Source organism: Sinocyclocheilus rhinocerous, unplaced genomic scaffold (assembly GCF_001515625.1).
Source record: "Sinocyclocheilus rhinocerous isolate Xijiao unplaced genomic scaffold, SAMN03320098_v1.1 scaffold1470, whole genome shotgun sequence".
NCBI classification, from domain to species: Eukaryota; Metazoa; Chordata; class Actinopteri; order Cypriniformes; family Cyprinidae; genus Sinocyclocheilus; species Sinocyclocheilus rhinocerous.
Window position 1 is genome coordinate 91421 of NW_015652166.1, and position 12538 is coordinate 103958.

Below are 12538 nucleotides of genomic sequence, written 5' to 3' on the forward strand. Positions count from 1 at the left end.
CTCCCTCGTGGCGGGCTCTCCTTCCAGGGCGATCCTCCGCTCAGTCGCTCGGCATTGCGCTGGCTCGTAGATCGCGGAATGGGCTCTCCGTCATCGGTGGGCTCTGGCTTTAGCTCCGCACAGCGGGGAGATGGTGGGCTGGGCTCTGGGTCTGGAGTGGCACCGGCGAGATCCCCCTCTGGACAGACGGTGACCGGGCATCTGTGTCTCGGCAGTGTCCACTCCACAAATGCGGCCAATTCCGCTCGAGGGCCACCTTCGGACGACGGCGCTCTGCACGTGGGGTTGAGGCTGGCGTCATAGAACGCGCAGTCGTCCGGGTAGGTGGTGAGATGGGCAATCGCCAGAAACAGTCTGGTATGACCCTCGAGCAAGCGCTCCCCCTGCTCCAGCAGGAGGAGAAGGAATTCGGGGCGGGCGAGGGGATCCATAAGGGAACAACCGGAACAAAAAACACTGGGTAAAACCGGAAAACAAAACGGCGGGGAGACAAACGGAGGGTACTGTTTTGGGGCGGTTCTTCTGTCACGATCTGTGCTGGGAGGAGCGCGGAACGAGGAACAAGGAGACGTGGAATACATAAACAGTCTTTAATCCAGGAAACACAGGGGAATAACACAACATCCAACGAGTAGAACCGACAAAGGAAGACTACACAGAATGGGGCTAATAAACACAGGGCAATCAGGGGAACACAGGTGCATGGAATCATAATCAAATTAAACACAATTAACATGAGGAGAAACTGGGTCACGGTGAGCAAAACACACACAGACAGTCCAGAACCCTGACACACTGAACATTAATCTCTCTGTCTTTTCTCTCTCAGGCTTTGTGAGCTTCGATAACCCAGCGAGCGCTCAGACGGCCATCCAGGCCATGAACGGATTTCAGATCGGCATGAAGAGACTCAAAGTGCAGCTGAAAAGACCGAAAGATGCCAACAGACCCTACTGAGACACAGACAGGTAAGAGCAGACAAAGCATTAGGAAAGAGAGAGATTTATCATGCAAAAGGAGGGAAGAATGAAAAACTGAGAAGATGAGAAAAAGAGAAAATTCGTCTGAATACGGATGCTAAACACACTTATAATAAATAATAGGAGGCGATAGAGGCAGTGCATGCTCAAAAAATAGATGAGAAAATGACCCAGAGGACTTAAAAAATTGTGAAAACGGTTTTCACTCAGAAATTGCTAGTAAATTTCACAAATAATTACATTTACATTTAGTCATTTAGCAGACACTTTTATCCAAAGCGACTTACAAATGAGGACGATGGAAGCAATCAAAATCAACAAAAGAGCAATGATACGCAAGTGCTATAACAAGTCTCAGTTAGCTTAACGTAGTACACACAGCAAGTTTTTTTTTTTATTATATAATAAATAAAAAGAAAACAGACAGAATAGAAAAAGAATAGAGCAAGCTAGTGTTAGAGGCCTTTTTTGCTTTTGTTAATTGTATAATAAATAAAAAGAAAACAAATACATAGAATACAAAATGATTAGAAAAGCTAGTGTTAGTTTTTTTTTTTTTTTTAAGAAAACAAGCAGTTAGTAAATGAATAGAGTTCAGGTCTAAAAGGGACAAGTTTTTTTAAAGAATAGAATTAGAATAGAGAGTTCTAGAGTTAGAGGGTCAAATAAAGATGGAAGAGAAGCAAATTACAAAGAAACAAGTAACACAACTTGACACAACTAACTTTTGAAAAATCAAGTGAAAATAAAACAAATGTAAATAGTATATAAAAACTTTATAAATCACTATTGTTTCTAAAGTAACACTGTCAGAAATGATACACTTCACGTTTAAATGTGACAAACAAGCATAATAATAAATACTATGATCCAGTTTTTCATTTCTGATGATGCTGTTTTGTGTTCTCTTGATGTAAATCACACTCGGCCAATCATAAATGGCGGAGACCCCATGGCTATGGTTTACTAGCAACAGATAATCCACTAGCTCTGAAGTTGTAGTAAGTTGATTGGCCTGTTTTGGTTTGGGTTGCTCTGTTGTTCTTCTGCAAACGGCCACGAGGTGTGGGCTGCATGGCATGTTGCCGATGGATTGTTTGGTGCATTTGATTTCTCTGATGAATTACTGTGAGATTTGACTGATCATTTTCAGTTTGATTGGAAATGAATTTCCACTCTCTGTGATGAACTAGACTGCAGTCTCGGAAGTGTTCTGTGTTGTGCTGTAAATAGTGTGCTTATAATCATGAATGATTCAGAACGTTTATCACATAACATGAGAGCAGGTAAACAGGTAAATGCAGCTGTGACTAAAGCGTTAGTTCAGCCCAAAATAAAGATTCTGTCATCGTTCACTCACCCTCATATTGCTCCAGACCCATACTCTGTGGAACACAAAAGAAGATGTTTAGAGGAATGTTCATGCTGCTCTTTCCCATAAACACGAATGGAGCAAAATGTACCGTACAAGTAAAACACGTGAATTGCGTCTTCTTAAGCCAATTAAGAAATTTAAGTCTCATATTCAAACTTGGCAGATTAATAAGTCAAAACATGAGGGTGAATAAATGACATTTTAATTTCTGAAGTACCTTCTTCACTGTGAACCTGCCTGAGCGTCTGACGGTGATGTTACAGTAAGTACAGTGCCTGGTGCTGAATGGAGGAAACGTCAACAATGCAGGAATTCTGGGGAAGATGATGTTAAATATCAGATTAGTGAACCTCATCTTTTTGGCTGTTCAGTTCTTCAGCAAATACCCAGAATCCCTGTTGCAACTTAAACCAGAGACTGTGATGCATGTCGGCTGCAATGAGAATCACTCATAAACAGATCTAAATGCACACATACAGTATAAACACATGTGCACATGGATGCGATATGAAAGCACTACGATCTCCAGCAGTCTTGAGCTTCGCTGTGACCTGCATGGGCAGCGTGAATGTGTTTGCGTGTATAAAAGCACATGTGATATGGCATATATGCAGCAGCTGAGGTGTTTGACAGGTTGTGAAGGTTTGACCTCCTCAGCACTGAAGTGTGTAATTTTATCCATGTTATAACATCTCCTCATATCCCAGATTAATATGGAGAGACTTTGTAAGTGTCTCTGTAAAACATGAGACATCATGACCAGCCCGACACTACAATGATTTAACCAATGCTGTGATTTTAGGGCGGGACCATCTGTTTGTCTGACCAATGGAAGACGAGAGGAAAGTCATTATTTTTGCACTTACATTTGGTGACAAAATTACACACTTCACTGTAAAACTGCAACTTTTAATTCTTGCAATCCGTTTTGAGATTTTGTTCTGCATTTAGTTTTTACAGAATTATTTCTGTAATGCTTTCCAAAGTAGCATGTCTGATATTGAACATGTTTTGTCACAGAAAGCGATTCGACGCTCATACAGAGATTTCATAATAACAAACGACATTCAGTAATTCAGTGAGTTCTGTCAGTGAACGATTCTTAAGAACCATCACAGGAATCACTTGACTGGAAAGAGTGTCATCTAACATGAGCGAGACGAGTGTGGGTGATGATGATGATGATACAATAATGTTTTTATTCACACCTGAAGGAACCTGAAGATACAGACGTTAACCTGAAAGCTGAATCGCTGTCTGCTCTTGGACCGGCTGCTTTTTGCCTGCGATCCAAAGCAGAGAATCTAACAGCATGATCATCAGTGTAATGCAGTCAATCTCTCTCTCTTTCTGTCTGTCACAGGATGGAGATTATTGAAGTGTTCACGCAGCAGATGGACTCCAGACGCTGAGCTGCACAGGCTGAATTGTTAACGTGAGATGTTTGTTATCTTGCACACTCACACGTGTGCGTTTATGCAAAGGACAAATAAAAGATCATGTACATAAATCACATGCATTAAAACACACATGCACAAAAAGTCATGGAAAGATGTCAATGGTATTAACACACACACACACACACACACACAAAAACATGCTACTTCTTATGGACCTTCTTAGCTCTACAAATGTTAAATAAAATTATCATTTTTCATACATAAAAATAAAAATACAAATAAAAAGAGAAGACCAGACACAGTAAATGACCATAATCAGGTTTAAATAATTAAGCTAAAAATAAACTATTTAAAAAAGAAAATACGAATAGTTGTATTAAAGCAAAAGACGATAGTTGCAGTATTATTATTATTATTATTGTAAGAAAAAAACATCTTAAGATTTCTACTTTTTAATTATAAATGTGATGTAAGGGGACTTAGGAACTTCTGGGCAAGTTTTAATATTTGATCTTTTTATTTATCTATTTATTCATATTTGGAAAAAAAACTTGGTTTGGGATGTGGTCTCTTGCTTTTCACGTTTTTTAGAGAACGACATTAAAGCAGTTGTAAAACTTTGTAACGTATTGAAATGTGAATTACAAAGATGATATTTACGTCTTAACTTTTCTGATCAAACTTTTGTTTCTAATTTAAATAAAATAAAGGTATTAAAACAAAGGTCTGTCATGTTTTACGTGTTAATATACATGGATCGAGGTCTGCGTGTATCAAAGAGTGTGTCATATACTGAAGATGCCTATATGTCTGCATACTGAGATTATTATATTTCACGGCAGTGAACCAGACTGTCGAGCCTCCAGAGTGGAAAAGACACGAGAGGATCAACAGTTCGTCCTCTGACAGTCTGACATGCACATTCACAACGCTGCACGATACGGCTGCAAACACATTATATACATGTTTCTTCATCAGGTTTGGAGAAATGTAGCACTGCATCAGTGTCTCAGCAATGGATGCTCTGCAGTGAATGGGTGCCGTCAGAATGAGAGTCCAAACAGCTGATAAAAACATCACAATAATCCACAAGTAATCCACAGCACTCCAGTCCATCAGTTAACATCTGGAGAACACAAAAGCTGAAACAAATTTTGCTTCTGGCCAAAATATGAGTCCATAATCCATAATAATGCTTACTCCAGTGACAATCACACACCAAATACTTTTTGTGGCCACTGTATGCGGAAAAAGATGCTCTTTATAAAACGTATAAATATTAAAATAATATAAAAATTGTTAGAATTCATACACTACTGGATTAAATGTCACAAAAACATGGGATTAAATTAAATTAGATTTTTAGGTGCCCTTAATGACATTACCATTATGACCTTTCAGATGTAATATTGTATGTAAATGCTGGCCTATGCTGACATCTAAGGGATGGACTGCTTGAAGAATCTGAGGATATTAGAGAAATGTAATATCCCTGATTCTCATCATAGGATCAACAATAAAAAAATTATATCAAAAATGTACTCCTTTATAACCAAACATCTCAGTCAGGAGCGCCTAATTAATAAGCAGAAAACAATTAAAGGGGTCATATGATGCTATTTTAAAGATCATTATTTGGTGTATTTGGTGTAGCATAGTGACGTAGACATGTGGGGTGTGTTAGAACCAGGCGTTATAGGTAGGTGTGGTTGACTCTTAACTTTTATAAAGAATATCTCTTTGGATTTGAGACTTTAGTCTTTGCAACTTTACAGATCTTCTTTATGCACCAAGAGCTTGTAACACTCCAAAGAGAAAGGAACAATTGAAATCGTATCATATGACCCCTTTAAGGAAAAAGGCTTATGTAAAAGATTTACACATTTAAAAAAAATCAAAGATTCACAATCCACCCTGACATGCACCTATTATGAACATTATAAGGTGTATTAGACTTGTTTCAGTCATGAACAATTCTTTTATTTTTTTTTTATTGAATCAGTTGGGTGAATAATTCAATGACTCACTCAAAGCCTACAAAAAGACGCTTGTCGCCACCTACTGGAGTAACCTGCAGAAAAGTATAACGCCACTTTTTTTATGACCTCAGAGTCTCCGCCTGGGGGAGGAGCTCTGCCGAAATCATGGAAGAATTACATTATTGTTCATTGGCCAACATTCGAAGGGCGGGCCAATGAGAACATCTCAACCAATAGCGTGAGCCTGGGGCGGGGCTAACGGTTTGTGCAATAAATTGTGTTTTAAGGGCATGATTAATAGTTAAATTAATGATTTGATATTTGTGTGTAGTGAATACCATTACAGTCAAACCAAGATTTATTCAGACACCTTCAACATTTCTCACATTATCAGTTTATTCGCTATAGTTTAGAAAATGGTAATAAAATATGACAAGAACTCAGAGTTAAACTGCGCCAGAACAAATTCATCAATAGTTAAATTAATGATTTGATATTTGTGTGCTATGAATACCATTACAGTCAAACCAAGATTTATTCAGACACCTTCAACATTTCTCACATTATCAGTTTATTCGCTATAGTTTAGAAAATGGTAATAAAATATGACAAGAACTCAGAGTTAAACTGCGCCAGAACAAATTCATCTTGATAATGACAGATAACTGTGATAGAAAGGTATGTAATGAATTCGGTTGAATAGCTGTCAGCTGTTAAATTTAACTACACAATAATACCAATTTAGCTCAACCAATTACCAAGCAATCTTAATTTTGTTCAGTCTGTGGTGTAAAAAGGTAAACATTAGCCATTAAAGAAAAAACACTTACGCAAAGCATGCTCAAGTCAAAGTGTATGAATATTTTTTGATCCCAAATTGTACTGGAAGTCCACTGTATGAGGAATATCTGGGTATAATGTCACAGTTTACTTTATTTTGCTATCCTCACTTACATAAATGAACTATAGTGTCCTGCACCCACTAGTAAAATAAAATAACATTGATAATACATTTTAAGTACATATATGTGGCAGTCAAAAGATGTTTTTAAACTTTAGAAAGTGTGTCTTTAGAAGTGTGTGATCTCTCTCTCTCTCAATTCAATTCAATTCAATTCAAAAAGTGCTTTATTGGCATGACTGTGAATGATACAATATTGCCAAATCTCTCTCTCTCTCTCTCTCTCTCTCTCTCTCTCGAGCGTCACGATGTTTAAGTCCCTCCTGTTCCGTTATTTCCTCTCTCTCTCTCTCTCTCTCTCTCTCTCTGTCTCTCTCTCTCAGTGATATCCCTCAATCAGGAAATACCATTCAAACTCGCCATAGCTGTTGCTTTGTGGAGCCACTCTCTCCGTTAAACCGATTTTTACCAAGTAGAAAACTTTTTTTTTTGTTTGGGGAGGAGAGATGCGGTTGGTAAACAGTCTGGCCGAACCGTGAATCCACTAACGGAGCATTACAAACCAGCGGAGAGAACCGGAGAAGCGAGGGACCGGATCCTCACGGTCCGCTGTTTCTGACCGACGACTGAAGTGAGTCTCTCCGCATTACCGTGTGTGTAGCTAACGTTACCGTATTTTGGTGACCAATTTGTATCCAGAAGTGAGCTGAAGCTGACAAAACCTCCTTTTGGGCACGTCCTCACTTGTAGAAACAGTCTAAAAATAAAGTAGGCATAAATAAAGCGTTTTAAAATTGTAAATATGCAGAAAGTTTTCTGTTAGCGTTAGGCTGTTGTATTTATAACTATCTTATAAGCCTAATGTCCCTAATTAGACAGCTAAACGTGTACGAGTGTAAAACAGACATAAGATTTCTGATTAAATGACCCCTAAAGTTCGCTGAAATGTAAGAAAGCTCTCATTTCAAGCACATGCTCTAAAGAAACTATGGCGGGACAATGGGGCTAAATGCCTCATTTCAACAGATAGTTCACCCAAAAATGAAAAATCAATTAGTCACCGACAAGTTGTACCAAACCTGTATGAATTTCTTTCAGCTGTTGAGCACAAAAGAAGATATTTTGAAGATATATGTTGGTAACCACCAACCAAAGATTGTCCATTGTCTACCATAGTAATGGAAAAAATACTATGGAAGTCAATGGCTGCCGTCAATTGTTCGGTTTCCAACATTCTTCAAAATATCTTCTTCTGTGCTCAACAGCTGAAAGAAATTCATACAGGTTTGGCACAACTTGTCGGTGACTAAATGGTGACAGAATTTTAATTTTTGGGTGAACTGTCCCTTTAAGGGAAATGAGCTTTCATATTGGCCCCAAAGTGTATGACTATCAAAGCTCTGTATTTAATATTGATGGAGTAACATAATGGAATAGTTTAACTATTGAAGATGGTTTGATTAAAGACCAAATCAATACTGTATTGAAGCTAAATGGTGTGGGATCAAAGGTCAGAGGGCAAAAGGCCCTGAGGAACTATAGTGATACTTGATGTATGGGAAGTAATATGACAAATATGGTCACCATATGCAAACACATTTTCATACTTATTCCAAATAATCTCAAATCTCTCTTTTGGCATTTTTGTACATGTTTTCGAAGATCTCTGACATATTTTAGTGGTTTATATCTTGCAACTGCACTATTTCTACAGGCGTATTTGCTCAATTTAATCAGTCAGTGTGAGCTCACTTTTAATTGGGGTGTCTTTACTCTCTATATCAAGAATGCATTTTAAAACCATAAGTCTTCTGTCTCAAAATCAACAGGTGTTTAGAAAAGTTCTGTGATGGTGTTTGCTATTTAGTTTTATTATTGTTTGTGGGAGACAATTAAACAAAAAGGGCATTTTACTACCTTTATGTGAATCTTACAGTTAAAATACTTATTCCTAATTAAAATAATGAACTGTTTTTAATAGTAGAGTTTATAAAGTAATTAAGAACAATAGAATTCAGTGGGAATCCCAGGTTATACAGACAGATAGACGTGTGCATTTGTGTCCATTCAGCTGGATCGTATGATGAACCACAGTTCAAGAGTCCATGTGTTATCCTTTCGTCAGCCCTTTCTGTCTATCTGCTATGAAACATTTACCCAACATTTTCACTTCATTGCGCTGCGCACACATTTGCGCTGAGATTTCATCTTAAATTGGAGCTTTCCCAAAATAGAAAGCCTTGAAGATGACACACTAACACGAGACATCAGTACAGGTGAGTGAGTCCACTAGAACCATGTGTGGAAGATTTGACTAAACCATCAGCTAAAGAACAGCAGGACAAACTTCTGCTCTTACCTTTGACCTAATTAGAATCAGTCAGGCTCCAGACAAATACAGCAGAGGAAGACCGGGGCTAGTTGTCACACTATAATCCAGTGAATAATTCATTATTGTTAATCGTCCCTCAATTGTAGGGAATGTTGTCACAGTGAGAACTTGCCTTTAAACTGCACTGTAAAAAAATTCCATAAAATTTACGGTAAAAAACCGGCAGCTGTGGTTGCCGGAATTTTACCGTAAAAAATACGGTAGCAACATTTAAGGTTTTACTGTTTTAACTTAAATTTACTGTTAAATACCATCATTTCATTAACTGATATAATGTTACTATACCAACCTATCGAAGTACTGAAATCTGTTTTTGTAATACACCGATAACCACCAAAAGCAGGTGGTGATGAGAAAGTCACATGATGAACCAAAGCCCATCACAAGCAGCTTTTAAATAATAACATGTATAGAAGGTGCACAGTGTCATTCACACAAACACCATAGCAACATTTAAGGTTTTACTGTTTTAACTTAAATTTACTGTTAAATACCATCATTTCATTAACTGATATAATGTTACTATACCAACCTATCGAATTACTGAAATCTGTTTTTGTAATACACCGATAACCACCAAAAGCAGGTGGTGATGAGGAAGTCACATGATGAACCAAAGCCCATCACAAGCAGCTTTTAAATAATAACATATATAGAAGGTGCACACAAACACTAAACACCATCATGGTAACACACATGCAACTGAAATAATGCAATAAACATTCATTTAACAACATTAGGTGTAACACACAACCCTAATATACAAAACTGATAAGAAAAAAACTAAGAAACATAGTTATTTAAACAAAAAATTATCAAATTTGAAATGTAATGCAGGGAATTCTGGGAAAGTCAATTTACGGTTATTCACTTCCACATCTTATTCACTTCCAAAAACGGTATACTACCGTAAAATTACATGTAATGTCCAATATAGTTTTTCACTGTATATAGTAGGGGAATTTACCGTTAACCATTTAACAGGTTTTTACTGTAGCATTTTTACAGTCTTTTACCGTTAAATTCACGGTCATTTTTTAAATTTGAAATGTAACGCAGGGAATTCTGGGAAAGTCAATTTACAGTTATTCACTTAAAATTATACGGGCTTTTCACTTTTCACTCAACGGTATACTACCGTAAAATTACATGCAATGTCCAATACAGTTTTTCACCGTATATAGTAGGGGAATTTACCGTTAACCATTTAACAGGTTTTTACTGTAGCATTTTTACAGTCTTTTACCGTTAAATTCACTGTCATTTTTTACAGTGTGGATATTAGAGGTTTTCAGCTAAATTTATAGTGTAAAACAATTATGAAAATCATGTAACAGCAAAAATCTTCCCCATTCACAAGCTATCAATATGATTAACACTTAAGTGGGAATCTCCATGCCAGAGCTGTTAAACTTCAGCTCTGAATCATTTGGCTCAAATATTTTCCATTTCAAAGCATAATATGATCTATAAAACATTTGCGAAGCTCTAAAATGAATTCGCAGTCGCTCTGCACTGAGTCTGATTTTAATACCCAAATGAACCCGACAGCAATGCAAAATCAGTAAATCACACCCCTGATGTTCCATCTGCATGATGGGGTGTGTGAGGACATCTGCTGTTAGATGCTCAGGTGTGTTTAACACGTTTTCCCACATCCAATGATCCGTAATGCTGCCCAAACTTTCCATTCCAAACCTCTGGTTTCATGATTTATTGTTTGAAGTAAATGATTTGTGTGTGTTATCAGCATGATCACTTCAACCACCACCTGACATGAATAGGCCTGTCGCAATAATCAATATATCGACTTATTGCGCAATATATGTACATGACCTCAATACTTTTTGGTGACGCAAGATATCGCCCATTATATTTACTAAAAAATTAATGTCACCATGTTTTGCACATTCCACTTGCGCCTGTGTCTTTTGCAGCTTCTCGTACATAATGTCTCCATACAAGTTTTTTTTTTTGCATTTTTCTTTTTTTCTACTTGTTACTTTGCACTGTTTGTTAGGAAATGTTTATTTACTATTTATTCAGGTTTTTTAAGGTATCTAATATTTTGATACTTAAATTCCATGATCTAAATATTCTTCAAAATGAAAAGTTTGTTGTCATTTGGAAGTGTGTAGGCCTTCTTGCATTATTATGCTGTTACATTATGATTATATATTCAGTGGCCTAAAATGGTCTTTAAAATGAAAATAATATCACTTATCGCAATTATTTCTGGGGCAATATATCGCACAACAAAAAGTTGTTATCGTGACAGGCCTAGACATGAAGTCTGATTCAATTACAGGAGAGTTCAATAAGAGTTCTGTTCAATCTGTGTAGTGTTGTTGTTAATCTAAAGTAATTAAACTAGGGCCACAGTCACACTTTTTAAAATAATACATACAAAAGGTAAAAAATATTCAGTCTACTCCACTCCAATGCTACAAACCTGCAGATTTCAAATTTGCATTATTATAATTCAGAGGTCATGACGTGATGCATCAGTCTCCGTGATATGAATTCACAGGTCAGAGTTCAGCACATTTTAACTTTGAAAAGCAATGAAATTCACACGATGTTGTGTTTCCTGTTTCCTGCATTCACATGCGAATGAATGGAAGTCAATGGAACAAAAAGTGTAGAGTGACTGTCCCTTTACTCTTCAGAAAAATCGATTCCCTAAAGATCATTTTTGTTAATGTATGTTTTTTAAGTATAGAACTGTCATGTCACAATTTACATAATTCGCCTTTGTTTTTTTTGGTTTTTTTACAATTAAATTCACCTTTTTAAAATTAACTGGAATGTCAGTTAGGGTGACATAATTAAACTTTATATCATCTAAGTATATTAGTATGTTATCCAAGTTCAAAGTACAAAAAAGTCATAATTTTATCATTATAAAATTGTATGTAAATGAGTCAAAACATAGTGATTTGTACAAAAAAAAAGACCAATGTAAAAGCAATGCCACGCAGGCCTTCAATTATTTTTTTTTAGTCTGTGTCATTGTCATGATCTGTGTGATTGAACCAATTTGCTAAAATGGATCAGACTTCTGAGTTCTACATAAAATCGAGCAGGAGGGCATTAAAGCAGTGTGTGTTTGTTGATTATTAAATCGCCGCGACTGACCCAGTGTGGCTATTTGCACTTCATTACAAAGCTATATTATCATGAAGACATCTAAACTAATGTCACATTACTGAAAAATGAAGTTCCTTTTAGTTGGTTACACTCAACACTGAAACTATGACGCCGTCGATTACCACAGAAAATAACTCTGACTCGCTGTGCAAAACAAATAACCGTTGATATAGTGCTGGGCGGTATGACCAAAAATTTATATCACGGTATTTTCCAAAATTATACCGGTTTCACGGTACATGACGGTATTTTTTTTTTCATGCATGATCGTGTGTTAACCATATTTTCTACTGATTGAGAGGAAATACTGCAGTATATTGACTTAGAATGCCCTATTTTACTGTCACGATGAGTGAATATT

General features: G+C 36.8%; 1 protein-coding gene and 1 pseudogene across 4 annotated transcripts in view; both read left to right on the forward strand.

Moving 5' to 3' along the window:
• The window catches only part of LOC107713913 (CUGBP Elav-like family member 3), a 29382-nt gene extending 25443 nt beyond the window's left edge, over positions 1-3939 (forward strand). For all 4 annotated transcript variants that reach the window (XM_016519562.1, XM_016519563.1, XM_016519565.1 and 1 more), the window contains exons 12-13: positions 830-968; positions 3719-3939. In XM_016519562.1, coding sequence (XP_016375048.1) covers positions 830-957 — 128 coding nt within the window. In that variant the 3' untranslated portion in view covers positions 958-968; positions 3719-3939. The remainder of the gene's footprint in view (positions 1-829; positions 969-3718) is intronic.
• Positions 3940-5144: 1205 nt separating this feature from the next.
• LOC107713899 (ceramide synthase 2-like) overlaps positions 5145-12538 on the forward strand; it is a 27842-nt pseudogene continuing 20448 nt past the window's right edge.